This window comes from Aythya marila (assembly GCF_965140915.1).
Source record: "Aythya marila genome assembly, chromosome: 5".
Classification (NCBI taxonomy): Eukaryota; Metazoa; Chordata; class Aves; order Anseriformes; family Anatidae; genus Aythya; species Aythya marila.
Genome location: NC_139046.1, coordinates 58,412,598 through 58,437,323, shown reverse-complemented (window position 1 = coordinate 58,437,323; position 24,726 = coordinate 58,412,598). Strand labels below are relative to the sequence as shown.

Below are 24,726 nucleotides of genomic sequence, written 5' to 3'. Positions count from 1 at the left end.
GATAGGATACTATAAAATTCGGCAAAGAATGATCTCTGCAGAGCCCCTGAATGACCCTGTAGGAACACACAGAGTGCTGTGCTGAGCCGTAGAGGTTTTTAAAGCACTGATTCCATCCTTCTAAAATTTTATGGGAGTATTCTCCTGGGGTTTTTCCCAGAAATCCAGGTCAAGAGCAGCGTTCATCTACAGCTCACGCTAAACCTCAAAATTAACTGGAGTAGGTACTACGTAATGTCTGCAAATTGCTTGCTTCTCCCCAGCACATTCTGCCGTCGAGCAGTTGCCTCGATCAGCGTTAGCGTTACCGCTGGAAGCACTGCAGAAAATATGCAGATTTCTGTTTGACCCAAAAAATAAAGCCCTAACCTTAGCATAGCAAATCATCCCTGCAGAATTGTTCCTTACGAAGCAGACAGTTTCCAAACGGACATCGAGCTGTTTGTTGCACATTAAGAGACCTTCAGAAATGGCTTGGTGACAGCTTTTGATGCACCAGGAAGCTTGATCGGTCAGGGGCACCCAAAAATCACGGCTGTATTTGTGGTGCCTGCTCCATTTCCACCACAGAAGCAACATTTCCAAGCAGGGAAGGCCAGCGCTCCTGCTCCTCTGTTTACTGCACCAGCAGCTGAGTCATCACAGCCTCAACAAATATTCTGTAATTAGAGTTGTTCATTTTAACAATACTAAGCAGCTCCAGGGAAAAAGCCATAAATATTTATTAACATCTCAAGATTTAAACACTTTTGCCACACCATACCCTGACAGTTATCCTCCTTGGCAGCTTTCATTCCCCTCTAAGATGAGAGCTAGTGTTCTGGAGCCTTCTCAGAGAGCATTTATGCATCACAGCCAACAGAAGACTAACACCTTGCCTGCAGCTTCGATGGAGACAAAGCCAACGTTACAGGAGACGGTGCATCATCGGCATCACCAGGGGCAGCTCCTGCAGCTGAGGCTACTGAGTTCTGTCCATAATGCTCTGTTTTCGCTTCCTTCTACGTCTGATGAACTGGAATATTCAAGAGGAGGTTTTATAAATAGATTGCTCTTAAATCAGATTTGGAGACACTGGAAGGTGGCATTTCAATAAAAAAAATAAAAATAAAAATTAGGGAGGAATTTTTTCTATCTTGTTCTCTCAAAAATGACTGCAGCTCTTTCTGTGACAAATATAAGCATGCAGATGCTTTGGAGTAGGGGTGTGAAATACAGAAATGGAGCTGTCTTACTGTCAAAATGTCTCTTACTATCCCTATGAATAACCAGCCAAATCTACTCATTACAAGCCTCTGAAGAAAAATCACAGTTCACTCCTTCTGAAGACCTGTTAGAATTCAGCACTGTTGGCAAAACTCCCTCTTCCCAACACGTATTCCAAATGAGGCCTTACATTTCTCAAACTAGACGCTCAGAAAAACAGAAGCCCCCAATTTTGGTTTAAACGATTTGCATTAGCATCACGAGCAATGCTAATCATGAGCTGCATCTCTCACGTTCACCCTTTATGTTCAAAAGCACAAAGCCTATCTCAGCTGTCTCGTCCCAGGAGACCTTTCCTTCCTGCAATTCATTGCCCACAGCAGAAAACCTTTTCCAAATTCAGCAAGAGCTGAGGCAGTGGTCTCGCAGATAAAAACCCCCTTCATTTCACAGCCCTGGCTCATTCCTAGCCCTTGATCCAGTCTTTACCGAATTTGACAAAAGCCTTCAAGGGCTCAAAAAAAATAAATTAAAAAAAGAGACTGTGAAATTGAAGCCCATCTTTAATGTATACATTACAGACAGAACTGACGTTAAAAAGACAGCCTCAGCCTACCTCTTCTCCAGATTTCTGCACCCTCTTTGCAACCTCCCTGCTATTTCAGTGCCGCTACTCTGGGTATGCGCTAATAAAACAACAGCAACACCAGCTTGCCCCTGCTGCCAAGTGCTTCTGAAGCCTGAATCTTGTGCATTAAGGTAATGGCATTGGTTCTGTCCCAATGTATGGCCACAAAGGGGCAGGTGAATCATGGAAGGGAAAAAATGAACAGTACAGTTGTAATCCGTGAATACATCACGTTTTATAACCCTACTGGTCAGGCCACTATGAATTTCACAGGCAATACACATAATAAGCAACCTACCAAACAAATAAGCCTATGCTAAATTACTAAATAGAGAACAACCCTTATTTACGCCCACACATAACACATCAAATAAAATACTTCTTCCACATTAAATAAAATACCAATTTCTAGGAGACAAGAAATGGAAGCTTTTAAGACAGAACTAGTTAAACAATTTATTTCACCATTTGTAATTCTGTCTGAGAAAGCTATGAAATAAGAGAGAACAAAGGACTTATCCAAGCAGCTATTAAAAATTTGATACCTTGGCTATAATTAGTGCAGTTTGCTGTGAGCTGTAAGTAGCGCTGATTACAAATGCAGCTTAAAGTCCAGGCACCTCACCACTTAATTATCAACATAAATAGTTTAAGAGTGTTTCACCGATTTCTGTAACAGGGAATTCCACTAGATATGCAAATGAGACAATAATTAGTAAAGCATGATGTATTGTTGCAGCGTTAAGACCAAAGCGGAGGGCTGTTGCCAGCAATTCCATAAAACAGCAGCACATAGGCTTCTCCCATCTTGTTCAGCAGCATCCTAATCTTCTTCTTTTCAGACAATTAACAGCAAATTAATTGAATACCTTTCTGGTATACTTGTTTCACCTGTGGCATGGAAGGCACTGCGATCAATGCCTTGCTCCTGCCTGCGATGCAAAACCCCACGGATGCTGCAGGGCAGGTGTTTCGTGCCTCCACCCCAGCTGCCCGACAGCTTCGAGGAAGCCAGGGCAAACACGGGACCAGGCATTCAGACAGAAAAACGGCCGGGTACCTAGCAGATTCGGATTCCCCAGCATGGTAAAATGTTAAAAATAGTAACACTACCAACGTAGGCTTTGAGGCTTTAGCGTAAACAGCTTGTAGCACAAATGGCGCTAATAACACAGCGACTGCACTGAAGATGGGAAAAATTAACACTGGAAAAAAAAAATCTGTAAGAGATTTCATAGCAGTATTTAGAAACAAACCCATTAAAGATGCAATAGCTTTAATGATTAGTGTTATACTACATATGATTTCCCATCTTGATTTGGATGAGCTTATTATACCAGGCTTACTCATTCAAGTATCTGCCACAGCACTGCTACAAACACTTGTGTTTTTTCCTCTTAATTTTGTTAAATCACCTTCATTGCTATAAGTAATAAGATGCTGGTTCCATTTCAGTGCTGACTGACAGAAACTGCCCAATGTATCTTGTTCAGTACCTAGATTTAAACCACGTTTATTTGGTCTAAAAGCACCGAAAGCCCCAGCACCGCTTATGTTTCCTGAGGGCAAGTCTCAGCCTACCTTCATTTCAAGTTTCACTGTATGGTATTCAAACTTCAGGAGTGTCCCAAAAATCAGAAATGCACGACAAATAGAGTTCATGGAAGACATTTGATTAAAAAAAAAAAAAGAAGTATCAGCCTCCCCTGGGGCTCCGGAGCGTGAGGCCCAGGCACCATGCTAGCGTCGGGGCCTCACAGGCAGCGCCATTTCTTTCACCTCATCTCAACCTCTCAACACCTCACCTTTTTCGGGTTGTTCCTAGAGAACCTGCCTGTGCTCTCTTTCCTTTATGTTTACACACTAATAATTAGAAAAGAATCCAAAGCCACTGAGTTTGGCTCCTGTGATCTCAATCACGTCATACAATTTCAGCGCTTATGGAAAAGATCAACGAGGAAATGGCCCATGCAGTTCCCTAAAATAAACTGCCTGTACTTTCAGACAGACATTTTCTTACTCGTCAAAGAAAACATCACTAGAGAAAAGCGAGCAAAAAACAATTCAGTGGTGCCAGAAGTAAGATGCTCATGTTTTACTCTCAAACACCTGATTTAGAAAATACGTAAAGTGGATGGCACAAAATACACAGAGTCCTTCAGGAATTTGGCCTTGAAGAGAAGAGGAAGACTACTCAAAATTAAACACAAGTCAGCGAAGAAGGCTTTGCACTGACACCAGCAGACTGAACGGGACACAGAAGCAATACAAGCTGCTGGGAAAGGGCTACCTTTTAGTGGGGCGTTTGCACGGCAACTACTGCTAAGGAGACAGGTTTAGAGAGAGAGAGAATAAATAAATATTAATAAATGAATACAGTCAGTAATGATGCTCTATTCACTGCCGTGATCACTTCCATGAATGACCATTTGTGATTTTAAAAATCCGCCCATTTGCAGGCTGAAGAATTTTAATAGATTTCTGCCTTGTGGAGCACAGGTCATCACCCAAGACTAACGATGGCGATGGAGCCATATACAGAGTCGAGTAGACAGGAATAAACAGAGTATTTGCTGCCTGCCTTGACCTCCTGGACGTGGGGGTAATGTTTTCTGAATTTTGTCAAGTTTCGCCAAATCATTTTTGGAAAGGGCAGAACCGCGCGGTTACTTTCAGATATTCTGCTCTGCTGCAGTCACTGGCGTTTTCACTGAGCAGCCGCCGAACACAGCCATGCCCAGAGGAAATAAACGGTAATTTAGAAGGTAGGCAAGCTCTGGAAAAGCGAAGGAGCAATATGATGTGGTAAATATCCTAATAACGTGAAGAAACACCACAGCCAGCTCAGTCTAATATCCTAGATCGGTCTTGTGAATGGGTGAACCTGACAGCATCCACTGGCTAATGCAGAACAGCCTTGCTTGGAGAATGATCAAGCTTCTCCTTGTAGGGTTAAAGGAAAACCTACGTTGACACACATCGACCAAGGAGAAAAGCACTCTTCTCCTGCCTATTCATCTTCACTTACAACAGCAGCCTCAGTATAACCAACCTGCCTGAAGCAGCGTGGGTGGCTCTGAAGTCAAATGCAAATCAAGAGTGAATACAAATCTGAGGAAATAAAGACATGTAAAGAGCTCATTTCCATTTCTTTCATGTATTATGAAATTGTAGTGATTGTTAAGCCATTAACATAAATCATGGAGTCAGGCACCTCAGATCAGGCCAAATATTCACATAAAACAACAGCTGTAAAGCTACCACCTTCAGATAAACAGCGGATGATGGCCTTACAGCAACACGGGGAAAAAAGGAGGGAAGTAAGGAAATACATACACTTACCCACCAGCAATACCTTTACATAAAAGCAAACACAGGATTAACTTAATACACCAGCCCATCACAGTTACCGAGACGTTCACTTCTTTATGCAAGAAGTGCAAGGGCTTGGGAGGGCAGAGAGGGAGAGGGAAGCAGCCATCCCTGCGCACAGGGGGGCTGAAGGCTCCCAGCCTATTATGCCAGCACCACCTAACTACTGCAGAACAAGTGCTGTTTTGTGCCACCTGTTTTTCAGTCTTTACTATTAGCATCATAACGGGCTGCTGCTGTTTGTAATTACGGCTGAAGGCACGTGCAGATACTTTGAGCCGAAGAAAAACTACTAGTTTTTCTACTAGTTTTAGTTTTCTGCTGTTTACTTTTGAGCCGTTTGTGCAAGCTCCCACTGGAACATACCGCTCTTTTTGCACCAAAGTTTATGCTAATGTCATTGTGCTTTAATATAAAATCCTAAAGCTTGCAATTGCCCAAATCACACTTCATTATACTATAAATCACTGATCTGAAAGCTGCGTGTGGCAGCGTGTCCTCTTCCTTCCTCTCTCCAAAGGAAAGGCTGAGCACAAGTGATCCGCATCACCTCTTTATGGGATTAACCCACAAACTTGGTGTCAGTGAGCAATTTCTGAATCATCCCTCAGGGGAAAAAAAAAATACCTTATTTCCAGAATGACGCTGAGTGTTGGACAGCACCACAAGATATCTTGGAAGACGGAATTTAATTTCGTGCCTTTTCTAAATATGTGCACTGTGGTGTTTTGTTTGTGCTTGTTTGTTTTCTTTTTAGCAGAATGTCAATAGCAGCGTGGAAAACTGCCAGACAGCTTCAGTTACCGCTGCACCGATGAACACAGGACTCAGCACATGCTGAGGACATGCAGGACAAGGCACGTGCCATAGAAGAGGACTACTGCACGTATATATGTGTTCATATAAACAGGACTGCATGCCAACAGGATTCCTATTTCAAAGAGGAAAAGCCTGGAGAACTAGGCCAGACTTTTTAAGAGCTCATTTTTATTTCTTGGTACCTTCTGCCTGCTGAATGAATCAACACCTGTAATTATAATGTCTTTCAAATTGCACTAACAGCAGTTCCGTGGACGTGACGATCTGTGTTTGTGGCTTTTTTTTTTTTAGGGTTTTCTATTCTTAAGCCCAAAACCAGCTCTCCTTCCCCTGTGCACTGACAGCTTCAGATGCAAGCAGGGAGAAGGTGCCATGGCAGAAAGCGCTGGCTGTCGAATCTGATGACAATCAGCCAGAGGATTAAGAAGTTTTGAGGGGGGGCTGTGCCGTTTCCTGACGTTCAGACTGAGAAAAGAAGGGCAGGCAAAGGCAATTGATTTCATTTTGTTCAGCAGGGAAAGCAAGCAGAATATTAAAAAAACATCCCGAACGCCTCCTGCGCCAGCAACAAGCAGCAGGACCCCGGTGTAACCCAGGAACAAAAGGCTACGTTTGGTTTGATGGCACTGGAGTCAGAACGAGCTATTAAAAGAAGTTGTGGCAGATGACTGGGTCCCGAAGAACCACAGGCCACACGCTCACATGGCAGTTTCGTTTCGTAACTTCAGACTTGCTTCTTCTTTCGTTGTCTATTCTAATTAGTCCTTGATACGGAATTAATGGCATAATCAAATTAAATGCTTGGGAAAGTGTACGAATCAGCTGGCCTGAAAAAAAAAAACAAACCACACACACACACAACTATTAAAAACAATTAGGTGAATATCTCAATTTAGAAAGCTTTGACATGTGTAACATGCCCGAGTAACTGTACAGCAAGGCTGTTGCACCGGGACTGCATAGGTTGGTTACACTGAGTTGGCCAAAGTTAACTTAAAACTGAGACTAAAAAATGAGGTTTGACACTGAGATTAGCCAAGGAAACGCAACCATGGGGAGAGGTGTAAATCGCAGTCAGATGCACTGCTGCTTTCCTTCTCCTCTGGATTTTCAGGGAGACAACTACCACCCGACAACTATTTCACAAGAAATATGGAAAGAAATAAAAAGGTGTAGGTCAAAAAAAAAAAAAATCTCCACACTGTGGCATCAGCTAAAAGGCTGGGGCATCAGCTAAAATGGGAATCCTTCAGTGGTTTACAAGAATAAATGCCAATCTTGTCACCGAGAAGAGCAGTGATCTAACAAATATCACATCTACCCCCCAAAAAACCACCATTTATTTAAGCGGAAACGGATTTTAAGGTAGCACAGGGTACTTCTGGCAGAGCAGAGCCCACGCACCGCAGGCTGAGCCCACATCCATTGCAGGTCACTGCAACTGCTCCCCTTGCTTTCCACGCGGGCAGGATGGCAAATGAGGGCTAAAATAAGCAGACACCAAGGCTAGGACAAACTAGCTATGGAAACACCCAAAGAGCTGAACTAATTCAATGTCAGTATGGTGAATTGAAGCTGGCTGCGAAGACGTAGAGGGATTTTCTGCGCACACACACGCAGACAGCATTGATTTCAGCAGTAACTGCCTACCAAGACAAAGGGAGAATCAAGTTAGCAGTTCAGTAACTAGAGAAACTATACAGGAAGATTTCTTTGGTCGGCCAGCTGTAATAACAGCCCCAGAAATGCATCCTGCACAGGCTCTGTACAATACGCTACATCATCGTAGCCTACGGTTAACACTGGTGAAAACAAATTGCATCCCCGGAATATCTTCCTGGGAGATTATCTCTTTGGGGTGATTTTAATTATCTGCCTTATACTGGAAGTATTGCATATATCAAAAGATCTGATAAAATTTGAATATTCTGTACTTTATTATCTCAGTCCTGTTGCCATTATCTATGACTTTTAATTCATCGCTGATTTTTAAAATGAGCTATTGGCTTTGCAACGAAACATACGCCGCACAGGCAGGTCATCAGTGTGGTTCAGAGCTCGGCAGCGTGGTGGAGGACCGTCACTAATTTCAGATAAGCAGTGTGTGTGCTTCCCTTTGAGCATTCGAGGAGTCTCATTAATCGCAGCCACTGGCTCGGGGCCCTTTGGAGGACAAAAAGGAGACTGGCATTGAAATGACTTTCCACACGCCACCTCCTACATAGGACACTGACCCCATGCTGCAAAAAGAAGGAAGCCAAAGCCACCGGGAGAGGAGAACAAACTGGCTGAGATCTCTGCGCCCTCACCCACACCAGCAGCAGATTTTTCTCTAGTGCTAATACAGCCCTAATATCCTACCTCTTTAGGTGCACCCAAGGAATAAAGGCTTAATAGCCTTCACCTAGCATCCCGTTATCTGCCTGAAACATCTACAAAGAAAAGAGCATCAGGCAGCTTTGGAACTGGGAAGCCTATCCAACTCAGCATGCTCATCCTCTCCTGTTTACCCAGTCCCCTAATTACCTCCTCTCTAAATCTATCTCCAACTCATCCATATGCACAGCTTTCAGCGCTTGCCTTGACAGATCAGTCCCAAATTTCCTCCTCACCTGCACTTGGTTTAAAGCAGTTAGCTCTGTCTCAGTCCCTAATTCCCTCCTACCTCTCTTTCTTTTATGCCCTGCCCCTTAAGCAGCATTAAGGCTGCTCCCTCCATAGTTTCAGATGGGATTTCCAGGGAGGCTTCCCCAGGAGCTCAGGGCAGAAGCTCCACAACCACAGGCAGGCTGAAGAAGCATTGACTGGTTTTGAATCAGGCTTTTTTTTCCAGTTGCTGATTGTCCCCTTTATTGCCCCGGTGTGAGGAGACAGAGCAAACAAAGCCCAGGGTTTATCTTTGTTCCCTAATACCGTAACATTGGGATGGGGTAAATGGGAACTGCCCGATGCAGGTTCTGGTATCGCTGCGAGATGATGGGCTGAATTAGCAGAGAGATGATTTGATTAACGAAGAACAAAAAGGGAATAGGATAACTAATGTCCAGGAACGCATCGTTATGGACAATGAATCACTTCACATTAATTTTATATTTCTATCAGACTACAAGCTTGATCGACTGGCCTGAGATGTCAGTGAGGCATTTGACTTCATATCTCACATTCTGATTAATAAAACATAAAACGAATGTGATGCATATGCAGTAGATTTAAAATGATTAAATCGAGCAGCAGTGCTTCGAGCAGACTCCCACGGGATCGATCTCAGCCTCGCACTGTTCAGGGCGTTTATCAGTAACTTGGAGGAAGCAAAAACCCTCTCAGAGGAAAGCTCACAGGTTACAGACTGGGAAGGAAATGCGTAATGAATCAGGCAGAGGCAGTCACCTGTCAGATGGCACATCTGGAAACAGAGACTACAGACCAACTTCAGGGAATAAGTGTCTACAAAGGGGAACAGCGACCCTGGGGAGCCTGTCCCAGTGCCTGTGAGGAGCCTTCTCCTAACACCCAGCCTGACCTCCTGCCTGGTGTGCATTTGGCTGAGCCATCTGAGCGAGCTCAAAGCGAAAGGCACGGCTCCATCTCGGTGTGCGAGCAGCTGTGCTTGGGAAAGGCTTCTCACAGCTCTTCAGTCTGCTAAATAAGAGCTGGAAAATGAAGTGGGACTTCCTCGGTACAGAAATAAGACACAGATTTCCAAACACGACAGTGACATCCTTTACTAGGAATTGTCGTGAACTACCCAGCCCCAGAAAACATTAATTAGGATGGCGCAGTCTTTTAAGGATTATTCCCTACCCAGAGCTGCTGCGCTTGTGCATCAGTCACTGTAAAATGGCAAATCTCAAGGTCCATCACGTGCAGAAAACAAATTCAACAATGTCAGTGATTCCTTTCTTACCTAAATGCGTTTACTAATACTACCCTTGCTGACCTAAACCTTTTACTAATACTTTATTTTCTGTTTTTTAAATTCACAAACAGCACCCCCTAAAAAGTTTAATCCCTGCTGCCCCCTTGACTCGCCCAGCCAGCGATTGCTGCCTGCAGCCAACTCAGAGCCCGAGACTCTGGTTTCACACCGTGCTGCATAGGAACCCACACACAAAATGGTAAATTGCTTCCTACAGCAAGCAAAACTTTTGGTTATTAAACAGCAATGAATTCTGGATACTGAACTGACACTGATGCAAGCACAAGGAAATGTATTTATGAGTTTAAAAGACGGAAAAAGAAAACTGCATAAAGAAAACCAGGCAAGGCTGAAATGGTTTCTGTGCAATCAGCTTCTCAGAACCTCAGTGGTGAGCAACATAACATCATCTAAGGCATTTTTATTATTTTCAAAACAAAGACCAGCTGTTTGGTAACAATCTGTTCTCAAGGATAAACTTCAGTTTTTCAACTCTTTTCTTGTCATTTTTACGTCGGTTGCCAACGTATTTTAGTGGCCTCAGTTATTTCATTATTTTATAGCTACTACAGAAAACAAATGCCACATCTTTGTTTCCATCTCTTTGGGATGTCTTCTGACATCTTAATTTCCATAAATTGCAATGTTTAGCCTTTCCTTTGAGTTGCACACTTAAAAAATCTCTACCTTAGCATCCGTAAGTCAAACAGATTTATAAAAGAACCTTCTTGTGTTACCCCAGCTAGCAACTACGTGGGGTTGAACATATAGTTTCAGTACAGTGAAATCATCATGTCACTGAACAACACAGTGATGCAGGACAGTTCTGCTGCTTTTTTATTAACTGATATACAAATGGATTTTGATTCAAAGAGCTCGCCTCAGGATTTTTTTTTGTCACCACCCCACTGCACGAGCACTTGGGAAAACACCGCGTATGATCGGTGCGTAGATTGTGCAGACAGAATTTCCTAGACAGCAGCCAAAATCACTGCAGACGGGGTTTTTGGTCATTATGAAGACAATGTATACACGTGCATGGAATACGGGAGGAATGTCAGGAGCAGAGCTACTGCAGCTGTGCCAACTGATGGATAAAGCCCGATCATAATACCTGAAAGCGGGAGCGTTTGGCCACAACATTTACCTTCTTTGTTTATCTTGCACTACTTTCTTCTGTTTATCTTCCTCTACTTTCTCCCATATATTCTCCATGCTCAAAGACAGTAGAAATCAGCTGGGGAGTCTCCCCTAAAAGAACACCACACTGCTGCCAGGTGCACGGCAGGACAGCCAAGGTACCGCCGGTAGTTTCAGATCTACAGCAACGTGGGTTGGAGAAAGCGTGGAAACAGGCTCTGCCTTCAAAGTCTGAATATTTATTTATTCTTTCCAGCTTCGCACACCTTTGCACAGCTGCTGGTGAGGCCCTCCCAGGCCCCGGGCACGTGGAGTTGCCCCTCAGCCGCCCGTGGGCATGGGATTGCTGCTCTGGTTTGCAGAACGTGACTGGCCTTTCTTCTTGTGGCAGCAAGCACGAGATGCACGTGTGCCCTTCGTGTCCTGTCTCACGTGCCTAGAGCTACCACCAAAACGTTGGATCAAAGCCTGGACTTCTCTCTTGTTCACTTCTTTCTCAATTCCAGAGCATTTCGCTTTTGTCCTTTGTCGTAGGCCTCTTCAAATGGAAGTCAGGTTTAAGAACACCACAGCTGCCTCAGCAGCAAACTATGTGTGTGAGACGTACAGGGGCTGGTTCTCCTACACCTTGCACCTCCCAATGTCTGAAGCCTCCCAGTGGTATCCCACCTTGCCAGGGGGAAGGCAGCGTTCAGTCCACGGCCCTTAGGGCTGCAAGTGAAATGCCAACTAGTTCAGTAAGTGCAGTAGCTCCTTCCTCAGACTCGACAGAAGGGAGTTAAAGCAGTAAATAAACACCAAAATGCTTATTATTTTTAATGAAATGTTGACATGTTTCGATGCCGAAGCCTAAATTCATATGCAAATATCATCAGTATTTATTTCAGCAGAAACAACTGCTCCCAAATGACTAAGAAAATGCCAGAAACAAAATTACTCACATTCCCCTTCCCTTTATTCATCAACCTGATCGCGAGCTGGTGTATCAGATTTCAGAAAATACTGCAGTGGAGACTAGAGGCTGTCGGATACCCAGTACATGACTGGATGGCTGAACTTGGCTGAAAATAAGATTGCAAATTTCTTCACTAACCATGGGTTTAAAACAAGCAGCAAATATTCTTTTACGGGCAAACTGTGGACACCTTTCATCCTCATCTAAGATCTGGGGTGCTTACCTTAATCTAAAGAGAACAGTTTCACCACGGTTGTTTCAGCATATATGAATTTAAAGTATCTTGTATCTAGACAAATCCTAAAATTGGCAATATTTTTTAAGAGCTAATGGGGAATAACTCAGGTCCAGGAAAGCAGTGGGAGCATGGTGACTCCTGACTGGTGGATGCATGCTCCTAGAGGCCTGATTTTTTCAGCCCACGTGGTAGGTGCAGGCATAGTTTTGAATAAAATGAGTCAGAATTGGAAATTCTCCCTGTTCGTTCGCCCATCCTTGCAGAGGGCAGGTATCTGCACCTGTTTTCCATTGAGCTGATCAGGCAGAACATTAAAAGAGCGACCTGAAATGGCTGGTTCCCTAAAACTTGGGTTTGTATTTCTGGAGAACAGACTTCTGCCTTCCTGGACATCCTCCTCCCGTGGACACACGGGAAGGAACAGACTTTCCCCTGGCAAGTTCATCGCTCAAACAGGCAAGCACAAAGGATGACTGACGGACTGACAAGGCAGCAGGCGTATTTTAACGTTTCCAATCCCCTATTCCCCCACTGCAGCCCCTGCGATGAGCTGCTGGACCTAATGGCCAACACATCCACGAGCAGCGTGCCTCCTTCACTGTGCTCACACACGGGTGTGGACACGGTCCTTTGGGTCTGTGCGGGCTGGGACGTGGCCCTTTGGGGACAGAGCAGCTTTTTGGGGCTGCCACGAGCCGTGGTCACGCCGTGTGGCCACCGTGACCTCGCTCCTCAGCCTCCGTGCCCCCAGCGCCCTGCTTCGTCCCCACACCGCGCGCTGAGGTGAACCCACCAAGAGGACGAAATATTTGCCAGTGGGTAGGCAGGCACGTACATGCAGCCTCTTCCCATATATATATATATATAAATACGCTCTGGTGGAGAAAGCTGTGGTAAAAATGGTCCCCCAGCCCTAAAACCATACGTGCTCGCCTCCCACCACCCGCCCCTCGCCCCCCCCCCGGCCCTCGAGGCCTCCCCCAGCCGCTCCTTACCCTGCTCGGCCCGGCCGCCCGGGGGGAGCGCGATGAGCGCGGCCGGCAGCAGCAGCAGCAGCGCGGCCCCGGCCAGGCCCCGGGGGCCGCCGAGGGGCGGCGGGGCGCGGGGCGGCGGCGCGGAGCCGGGCCCCGGGGGATGCGCCCCGCGCCGCCGCGACATCTCTAGAGCAGGGGCTGCGGCGGCAGCAGCAGGAGAAAGAGGAGGAGGAGGAGGAGGAGGAGGAGGAGCGGGGGGCTCCGCATGGCGCCGGCGGCCGCAGCCGCAGGACGCGCTGCCCGTGCCCCTCCTCGGCTGCAGCTCCGGCACAAAGCGCTCCCCGCGCCGCCAGCCCTCAGGGCGAGGGGAGGCGGGGAGCGAAGGGCGGGGGCGGCGCTGCCGCCGGGACCCAACCCTCGGTGGGCGCCTCAGGGCCCCCCGGTGCCGCTTCGGGCGGTGCTGCCTCGCAGCGCTAATTGGCTCCGGGCACAATTAGCGGCGAGCGGCTGCCACAAAGGGAAGATGGCAGGGACGCGGCTGCCACAGCCACGGCGCTCCGGTGAGGGGCAACGCCGGTAGCGCAGGGCCCTCTGGCGGCACCGCGCCCTGCCTGTGTGGAGACTCCCCTCTAAAACCGCTCTCACTACCTTCACCTACCAGCTTTTGGCAGAAGAAGCTTTATAGACACAGACCCATCAATAAATTAACTCTGACAGCGTTTGTTTCTGGGTCTAGCTCACTCACAGTCACTCTCCTCCTCATCACAGTCACTCTCCTCCTCATCACAGTCACTCTCCTCCATTATACGCTCTGTGCATATAAACATATTAACACTTTTTTTTTCCTAACATTTTTAGTTTAAGTCCTTTTAAAGACACGTATTTCGCAGCATGGTGTACTGGGTCTGGCTGGAATGTTAACTTTCCCTGCAGCAGCCCATACAGTGAAAGTAAAACCACCACACACGGTGAATTACCCTTACAACCCACGAAAATTCACCCAAGTTTTACCAAGAAACTGCACTTAACCACTCCCTAGACCTACCCCTAGACCTACCTTACCTGATTCCATTTACCTTCATGGGTCAGAAAGGTAATTTCGAGCCCTCAGAGGGGTATCCATGCGTCCATACCTGGTGTTGGGATCTGTTGACTTGTATACAGGCTGCCCTGTATACATGATAACCACATTTTTTAATCCATTGCTGTGTGTGTAAGTTACTCACATTAATGCGAATCTGCCCTCATCGTCAGCACTGTAGGGCTTTGTGAGTGATAAGGAACAGCAGCTTCTCTGTTGCTTCCCAGGGCAGGACCATCTCTCCAGCTGAAAACCAAAGCTGATTCATTGATAAAACAAAGCGTGATCCCCAGCCAGCTTGTCCCACTACAGTTCTGCAGCATGTGACAACTCCATTGAGTCCGAAGGCTTTTCCCTGAATGAATGCTATCACAACTGCAGTACAAATTTGTCCTGTGCACTGAGTGCTGGAGCCTGGGCCAGATAAACACCTCCTCGGGTTGCACGAGCAGGGCACATAGAAAAACGTACCTTTTGGTTTGGCTACGCTAAAGGCAGATTGCTGAGACCCTGCTAAGCATGCCCTGCACGTTGCTAAAATTTAAAATCTCGAACCAAAGAGAAGCTTAGTCAAATGACTACACCGTAGTTTAAGAGTTGGAACCATTCACATGATTTTTTCCTTGCCTTTACCTTAACCCAGCCCGGATCTAACACAACAACAAAGAAAGCCACCAAAGATCATCTGCTGCAATATATATTTTAATTCAAAGTGAATCTCGACAGTAATACACCATAAATTCTTATTTTGACACTCACCAAAATAGTCACCTGGAAAACCCGCTTTTTGTGACAAAGTACAGAAGGCTTGGTCACATTTAAATCACTGAGAACTAGAAAGAAATACTATCGCAAACTGTAAGAGACATTACATCCATAAAAAATTTTCCCAGTCCTCATATTGTAATATTGCACAGTGCAATTGCTACATGGCGAACTAGTGTAGCATAGAAATCCAAAGCAAAAATAAAAATAAAAAAAAAGAAAAGAAAAAAAGCCACAAGTCTACAAGTTGTTAAACAGTAACAGTTCAAACTTAGTAATCAAGTCTCTATCACTGGGTAATTCTAGAACAAGTCTTCCTACAGCTTGCAGTGTGATTTAACTTTTACTTAACACAAACCAAGTTAATTAGCAGTAAAAACAGAAAATTTAAAAACTAAAACCAAAAAAAAAAAAGTTAATACAGTAGCATATTTGACCAATAAAACACCCTGAAGTTAAAAACTGAACACAAGAAATTCATATAAAATCTTGCAAATTAATTATGCAGATATGCAATTCTGTAGTCATGCAGTGTTTTATTTAAAAAAGGCATTAAAACAGTAACATGTATAAATGCTTCTCAGAGGATGACTTTGTGTTTTTTGTTTGTTTTTATTTTTTCCTCCCACAGAACAGGCCTTCTGCCTGAATGCTTTTTTTCTGCAGTTGGGCCCTGGACACTTGGACTTACAAGAGTCCGTTCTCTCAGAATGTATTGCAGGATTGGGGAAAAGCCATCCGTTACGTTGAATTTAAGCTGTGGCAGAATCCCAAATCTGTCGTCCACTGAAATGCAGACATTCCTAAACTTACAATACGTATAGAAAGAGCAGCAGATCTAACGTGGGGCACATTTACAGCAACTTCTTCCTGCATACGGCAGGCTACTGTTGTGATATACAGATAATTGTGTCAATTTAACAAGCACAGTCGCTTAAAACCTTAAGCACAGTAAAAAGAAAGTACAGTAAATACATTAGACCACTGAAAATCCCCATGGCCCCGGAAAAAAAAAAATGCAGTTTTTTTTTTTTTTTTTGTTATCACAATACAAAATTCATCTACTCCATTTGCATTGGTGATTTGTGGTGTGTCCATTGCCTGCAATGGAGTAAGCACCAGAAAAGCATCAATTCCCACCACGAGGGAGTTAACAGAAAACAATCTGCTGGACCATATAGTACAGGTTTGAAGTGGCAAGGTGGATATCCAATTTGAGCATTTTCTTGACTCCATATATTTAGGCTTTATCTATGTGTTGATAAGATTTCAGATTAATCAGGATACTCCTAGTTCCTAATGCATACTTTATATACACATTTATACTTGTACAAAATGCATAGAGCTGATTACTAAAAACACTGAAACTTTTGGGAAAAGTTAGGTTTCTTAATTTTCAGTGTGATTAAAAATGTACTGCTGGTATTTTTGTTTGTTTTATGATCTAATACTGTTGTATTTTAGTTATTACTTAAAAAATAAATCAAATGTAGGCACATTTATTTCATTCAGACATTCATTAAATAAAACACTGCTTGTGTTAGTGGAGTAAAGAAAAAGTTTACCAGTTATTAGCTTATTGACAGAGTTAAAACTCAAATGCTTTGCACTCTTATTCCAGTCAACATTGCAAAGATTGTATTCCAGATTTTGTTTTAAAAAAAAGTTAAGTCAAGCCTGCAAGATGCAGCTGCTTAAGTGTCTACACAATGCCAATATGAAAACATAAAAAAAAAATTAAGTTACATCAATACATCCATTTATATGCAGTGATGAGCTCAAAGTTAATGGAGATAAAATACTGATGCAAATAACACACCCCAAAAAAAACATATGCAATCATCTTTCATCATTTACAGTATAGTAGTTACGACACTTCAAACATGAAAACAAAAGTTAAAAAAAAAAAAAACAAAAAAAAAAACGAACAACCCAAAACCCGGCTTCTATTTCATGTAATTAGACTTGTACAGAAATCAGAAGGCTAAGAAAGAACTAGTTAATCACCTAAGTTCACAGCTATCTGAAGTGGCAATCATTATATAGCAGCTTATCTATGATACATTCAAGATAAATGATACAATTTATTACTTGCCCATAAGCTAAAACACAGCCTCAGTTTCATACCTTCTTTAAATCCCATCTCTACACTACAGTATACTTGAGGTCTATGAAAAAAGTAGCTACCTTTTATAGGAAATGGATGATTAAGTCTTTGGTGCTGCAAAAGCAACTTCATTTGAACAAAACGAAAAACAAAAAGACACACCTCCTAAGGAAAAGAAAAAGAATGCAAAAAGCATGTCATTTACGTCCCTGACGGAATGTATTAAATAAGCAAACACCCCCAACAGGCTAAAACAAATACTATCATGTAAAAAGACTAAAATCTCTCCCATGCATAAATGAAAGATTGCACACAAAGAACTCACATCTTTTCAAGCTTCAATAGTAAATATTCTGCTACTAGTTATTAAATACTGCATGGTTTGCTCAAGCTAAGATGAAACCACATCATGAATCAATGAGCACTTTGCTTTTTCTTTCATTATCTAGTCAGTCATGCCTACTGCACCTCTAAACATTTTATTATATCCAATTAGACAAACACTTTTAAAATAAACTACTTAGATTGTATTGCAGTTCCATTTAACAGTATGAAATACTGTGTTGTGTGTCACTACTCAAGAGCTACTGAATCAACTTTCCTTAAGCACTACTAAAGTCTTTCCTCGAAGCTAGATCATTCTGGGAAAAAAAGACAGCAAAGTTCAGCTACAGCAAAACATGCCGCCTTCTCGTAAGGAAAAAACACCCAATACTAAAATCATACCACACAAAACCCAAAATGAGCAATACGCTACCAAAAAATCAGCAGATCTGAATTTTTAAGTGCTGCAGTCCTCAACATTGATATATAAGTAATAACATTAACAACCTCAAATATTTAAGGCACTATGTGTGGGAACGGTTTACAATGCAGCTGAGATTATTAGGACAACAACATTTAAGAGCAATGTTTAGGCTTTTTTTTTTTTTTTGCCCATGCAAAAGACACATGCAATGTGAAGAACAACAGCTCAACTTTTAGGTAAGTGACTCAACATTTAAACACCAAGATACGTAACACAAACAAGTTACTTCTACACTGTACTGCTGACATATGTGCATCTGTTGCTCTAATTCTGTACACTGAATGGCTTCCCAAATGTAGACGTGTCTTGCACTAGTTAGAAGGCAATTTTATAAAAAATAGCAGGAGCAAAAACAGATTTCTGCTCCCATAAGTCACCTGTCTAAAGTTACTATATAAGAAGATAACATGACCAAAGACAAGTTATACCAAATGTGCAAAACACGTTAAAAGTGAGTTGTTTTTTTTTTTTTTTTTTAAAGCTCAGAGTTGTTTAAATTGCACCCAAGTCTACATGATTCAAAAAAATAATTTTCCTGTTGTGCCATGGCTAATATTTAATAAATACCATGTTTCTTCTTAAATCAAACTTCCGTGTCATTGAGCTTCCTCAATATACTTTATTTGAGTTCTCACATAAATGGATACTGGCTGAGTTTTGTCGGACTCAGTGGAAATCCTGTGTAAGCAGGTGATGCTGCAATGTACGAATGTGGTGGAAAAATTGGTTTGTACTGAGTCTGATGAATGGTTGGGGAAGGTAAGAGGCGGGGGTTTATGCCAACTGGAACTTGGTGAACTATACCACTGGGGTGAGATAGATTGTACGTTGGATGCTGCAGTAAGGGTCTTGAGGTACACGGTGAGGCAAGGAGGTGGGCGACAGGCGCAGCAGTACTCAGGGGTGCCGAGGATGGGTAGGGAAGAATAGCGGGCTGTCCTCCGAGGTGGGTGCTTCCAGAGAGATGCGCGTGCACAGCAGTGGGATTTGGACTTCCTTGGGGAAGGGAGAAGGCGTGACTGGCCACGCTCGCTGGGATGTAGGCCTGCTGTCTGCGCTGAGCGTAGTTCCCGTTCCACTCCTGCGGCCCAGAGCCAAAGTGCTGAACCTGTCCGTACACAGAAACAGACAAGGCTTAATATTTTTTTTTTTAGAGTATAAAGACGGTTTGAAAAATGGAATAATGCACTAAAACTAATCAACTTAAAATCAAGAGGGATAGAGAGACGGGAATAATTAAATGCTTCAACAAAAAATATATTAGCTATTTAGATAGTAGCACAGACAGGAAATCTGACAATAAGAGATGATAAACAGAACACAAGTTGTTTTAATGCTCTTGCAAAAAAAAAAAAAAAGAAAAAGATAATATGCCATGCTGGGCTGTTTTAACAGAAATACCATGTATCACATGAGCAAGGTGCTTATTCCAGTCTACTCAGCACTGGCTTGGCATCAATTGGAAGTGCTGCACTCAGTTTGGGCACCATAATGAGGCACAAAGAGGACAAATAGGAGAGAAATTTTAGAGGAGAGCAGAAAAAATAATAAACGGATTGAAAATATCTGAGACAACTAGGCAAACAGAAGTCTAGGGCTATGATCACAGGAAGGCGTGGCAATCATTTACAGTTACAAAGACAAAGGCTAAAAATCAGATACTCTCATTAAGTGACGCAGATCTGAAGCTACAAGGGCATCTACCAAAGAAGGAAGGCTCAGCATAAATTTTTGTCATGAAAATAACATCCCACACTTCCTGCTAGGAGCCTGAGGAGCTGCAGCCGCTGAGAGATTAAAAATTAATACTATGCTGATCACATTAAGGTTTACTTAGAATTAATTAAATCAATCCTGCATGATTATGCAGAAGGGGAGATTGTGTCACCCACCCAAATGTTTCTTACAGTCTCAACTATTCAAGCCATTATCGGTAAATCCTCTTATCTACATATAGCATACTTGCATTTAATATTTGACTTACAAGTTAATATCCCCTATTTAAGGCTTACACAAACAGGTTTCCTCTTTAAGACTTGCACAAACAGGTACTGTTCTTCTATTAAATGCACCTCCAGATATCTAACCAAAAGCTCAGTGCAGCTACAGCTCAAAATTAATTCATTAAAAAGGGGCTTAAACTTAACGCTGTGTGTCAACTTCAGTTCTCAGCCACAGTAGACACGTTTACTACATTGCTGGGTAATGATAAAAGCAGCTTTTAAATCAGCCTTGGGTATCTTCCAACATTGGACTTAACTAAAATCCCAGCTTCCTCCCCCTAGCTTTGCTACCTGGATGCAAGGGTAAGGAAGAGTTGAGTTTGTTAAGCTCAGTCTCTGGATACTCAAACTACAAGTATTTTCATGCACGCTACTAACAAAACACGACAAAGACAGCTCCAGTTTCTAACTGTACACTATAAGCATTTTAGCATTTGGATGTAGGAAAAAAACAAAAAAAAAAACCACACTAACGCTTTTCGCTTTGTCTTGTGTTTGTAGTTGTATGTGTTGCTTATTTTGTGCGATTTTTCTATCAGTTTTCAAAATAAAGTCAGCTTCTCTAAGAAAATGACCAAAGGTACTCATGACTTGCCCCAAAAGTTGAAATCCGTGTCAAGGTTTGAACATCTCTGAACTGCAATGGTGCTCATAAAAACGGCAGTTGCCATTTACACCGATTGAAACTGTAAGCATCCAGCATGTTTGGAACCTCAAGACAGAAAAAAAACACTTCTTTGATATAAGCAAGTACAAATACCTGACTGAAGTTTATATGTTGCTGATTGAACGCCGATGCCAGTTTTTGCTGACGGCTTCCCACAGCAGAAGACTGGTTTATTCTTCCCAGGACAGACCGACCCTTTTTCAGTGGCTGGCACGTAGCGTCTTCCAAGATATAAATGAACACTGTTATGCTTTTGTTGCCTTTATTCTCTTCCAGCAATTCAAAGACAAAATTTGATTTGCTTCAGCATACAGGGGGAAATAATACACTCATCGAAACCTTAAAACTCCACTATTTGCAAGTGTTTATTACAGGTTAAGATACATGAGTAACTCAAAATCCACATGTGTATAGTGCTACTGAATAAATTATTCAAATTCCTACTTTTATCTACTGGTACAGAAAGGAAACACCACCTCAACTAACTTACCCGCATTCACCATCTGTTCATCAAGATGTAATCTGTTTTCAAGACTCATTGATGGTACCACTACTGTGCAAACAGTTGATTTGGTTTCAGGATTAACTGATGCTCTTGCTTCCTTATTTTTATTGGTATTAGTTACAAAGCCATCTTCCACAAACGGGCTGTCGTGTCCTGAAGAGTCTGAAGTCGGGGAGCCATCTACTGTATCACATCCACTTTCCTGTTCGTCATCTGACATACTACCAAAAAATAAACGTATGACATGAAACCAAATATATTTTCATAATGCAGACACGTTTTGTTAAAAATGCCACATGAAATTTAAGGAAGTAAAACAACTCAAAAGTGGATAAAATGTTACATTTTACTTATGCAAGCACAGGCACTCAAGAGGGCAGTTGATGTTCAAAACTCACCCTATTCACAAATCAAAAGCCAGGGAAAGGATAGAAATCACTTCTACATAAAAACTTAGATGTGTAACTTTCACCAACTTTTTTGGTTATTCTTTTAAATAAGTTTGCACTTATAATCCACCTGAAATTTAGATTTTCAGCCCAAGTAAAAGGTTGAAGACATTTTATTCCAGAAGAAATGAAATTATGGTCTCTGTATGCTTACTACACTAGCAAAAGAGAATACACTGAAAAAAACACAGTGAAATCATTTCCTTTCAATATCAGCCACAACCTGGAGTTTGCAGCAAGCCTTCTCTTGGGGCTAATAGGTTCATTATTGATAATGAAAGTTTGGGAAACTTCCTGCATAACAGCAGGTAGGTCTCTGTCATCTACAAATCCATCGCTAGGAGCTTAACTGGACCTTACCTACTGAAAAAGTAGGTCTCTTTGAAGCTCCTCTGGAAACACCACATGTGCATAACTTCATATGTGTATATATATATATTATACGTTCACATAACTGAAGCTTATGTTTGGTAAAAGCAAAAGGACAGCGTAATTAAAGATTGCAATACAAGATACACAATGGGAGAAGAAGAGACTGCAAAAATTAAAGATGCTGGCAACTTCAGATCTGTCACATCCGACTTCGGCTTAGTTAATTTTGCAAACTGACAAGATTCTCATTCTCACACGTTTGAGTTTTCTGAGTAACCAGCATTCTTCCAGTATTCTGAAAGCTGCCAGTGAGGCAAGAAAGGTCTGTTAAAAAGGATAAGGAAGAGTCTGTACTGTGCAACTGTAAGCCAATAAAGCAATATGTAACCACGTAATTTAGCCTCACCAGAGGGCAACATAACAAAACCTTTGCTTTTTGTTTTTCAATAAACTGAGTCTACCAGGTTCTTTCTTTTTGCTGACAACAGCACAACTTTTTACCTGTTGGATCTCTTGCAAGGGGATGGACTGGACTGTCCTGAGGAGCTAGTACTCAGAGTGCTATCAGGACTGCTTAGAGAACATACACGGTCAATATTCAGAGTGTTCTGGCAGGCTTCGCAGTCAAGGCTACCTTTACACCTACCACACAGAAAAGAAAGTGAGCAAACATGCAATCTCTCATTCGTTCTTTCTGTACACCACTGACTTAGAAATAGTTATGGAACAAAAAGAGATCAGATGCTAGAAAAAGCCCCCTAAATAATGTAAACAAATACCTAATTCCTTCTGGTTTTGTTTTGGTTTTGCCTTTTTTTTTTTGAAGAAATAGTTCCAAAATGGATTTTAAACCGTTTCAGAGTTCTTTTGGAAATTCTAGACAAAACATGCATTGCTGGAAACCTACTAAGGAATTTTATTAGTGAATCGTTACTAAGAAAGTAGATACAGTTCTTACTACAAATAAAGTTCAGAGACTTAAAACAACAGACAAAGTTGAGATTTAAAACGAAGGTTCCTCCAGTTCAGAATTGGTAACAAGTGAAAATAAATTCACACATTAGACTATTCAGCCTTTATTTAAAACAATACGGCTCTGTGATAGCTTTGTGAAAAAAAATCCTTTGTGAGACCACGCTCAGCATTTGTGTTTGTACCCAAGTGCACATCTCTTCACACTGCCTTTTTTTTTTTTTTTTTTTAATCACATACATATAATGTTATCTACTAGACGCTGCTGCTAGAACACGTTGATTATACAAAGCCAGAAGACTAATCTTCAACACAGAAATAAGGCATGACAGTATTAAGGAAAAAAAGTATGCTGAATTTAGAAGTATTCTACTCTGAACAGGTCTGTTACAGAAGAGGAGTGAACTGTTTCCTTTGACAATGCCCAACTTTACTAGATTAATGAAGAATTAATTATTTTTCACTTTTAAATAGCATACTACTGCAGAATTAATGTTGTAGTGAAATCTGATCAGCAGTGCATTGTCTTAAAAAAAAAAAAAGATCAGATTCGTTAAGTACAGCAGCTGTGTTAAGGCAGCTATATTTAAGTAGAACCCAGTAAATATAAGCATCAATTCTTACTCTCTCAGTGAATGTGTTCTTCCTAAGTCATCTTCATCAGTGTCACTGCTGATGGTGATCACACTGACTGCTGGGCTGGGGGAACCTGCGATGAAGATAGCCTGGCGCTGTTTGTTTGAAAGAGATGAATCAGGGTCCAGCCTGACCGACGCTTCGCAACAGTTACTTTCCTGTCCTTCTGAGTTATGATTGTCCTGTGCTTCTACACAGCTTATTCTCTTCACAGCCTTCAGGTTAATTATCTTTGGAGATATAAAGGCTGAATTTTGGATATTGGTATTTTGTAGCGCATTGCTCCTGTGAAGAAAACACAACAATTCATATTTTGTGAATCTTTGCCAACAGATCTTAAAACTGTTCTTTCAAAAAAAAAAAAAAAAAGCTAAAATACCACTTTTCTAAATTAATAAAAAGAAAAATATGAAATGGTAAGCAGTGATAAATATTTGGCATTTATGATTTTAGACATTAATGAAAATTTAGGAACATGCTAGTAAGAAGCTAATCACAGCATCCAGAATAAGATCTAAGACTGAATCTTGCAAGAAAATTAAATACAATATATTGAAACCCCATTATTTTTACAAAGGAAAAAAGTTAAAAAATCCCACTTGGATAAAAAAAAAAACAAAACCAAAAAGCTGGACAGATTTCTGGAAAAGATTCTCCACTGAAATCTCACTGAAAACAAAAGCTGATAGCCTCTGGATGAAATCCTTCCCTATCACAAGTCTGCTGTAATCATGTTTTATAACAAATGTTTTTTTTTTGTTGTTATTAAATGCCCCATACCTTTGCAAATTCTTGGTATGGCAGTGAGACTTTAAGTTGTTCAGCAAGGAGCTGAAGGTTTTTTTGTTTGTTTGTTTTCCTACCAACAAAAGAAAGACTGCTCTTAAGATGGTTGTAAGGCATACTGCGACCTTTATAGGACCTCTTTATCTTTTGTTCTCTAAGCCTGATATTTCCTCATGCATATAAGCTTAGGAATATCTCATTAGAGCTACCTCAGTAGTTTCTTACACCTTCCCAAAGGCAATAAAGACAACTTCACTCTCATGACAGGCTCAGATTTAGCAACAGGAACTAGAATGAATCTCTTGCTACTGCATTTTTTCCCCATCT

General features: G+C 42.1%; 2 protein-coding genes across 6 annotated transcripts in view; both read right to left on the bottom strand.

Moving 5' to 3' along the window:
• Nucleotides 1–13,432, bottom strand: part of KIAA1549L (KIAA1549 like) — a gene marked incomplete at its 5' end in the record, with an annotated part of 98,784 nt that extends 85,352 nt beyond the window's left edge. The window contains one exon of the mRNA XM_082761379.1: nt 13,270–13,432. Within this exon, the coding sequence (XP_082617505.1) occupies nt 13,270–13,432 (163 nt within the window). The remainder of the gene's footprint in view (nt 1–13,269) is intronic.
• A 1,578-nt stretch (nt 13,433–15,010) lies between these two features.
• Nucleotides 15,011–24,726, bottom strand: part of HIPK3 (homeodomain interacting protein kinase 3) — a 66,099-nt gene continuing 56,383 nt past the window's right edge. For all 5 annotated transcript variants that reach the window (XM_082761876.1, XM_082761879.1, XM_082761877.1 and 2 more), the window contains exons 12-16: nt 23,602–23,898; nt 22,507–22,647; nt 21,170–21,405; nt 20,773–20,900; nt 15,011–19,117 (exon numbers count right to left, since the gene is read on the bottom strand). In XM_082761876.1, the coding sequence (XP_082618002.1) occupies nt 18,641–19,117; nt 20,773–20,900; nt 21,170–21,405; nt 22,507–22,647; nt 23,602–23,898 (1,279 nt within the window). In that variant the 3' untranslated portion in view covers nt 15,011–18,640. The remainder of the gene's footprint in view (nt 19,118–20,772; nt 20,901–21,169; nt 21,406–22,506; nt 22,648–23,601; nt 23,899–24,726) is intronic.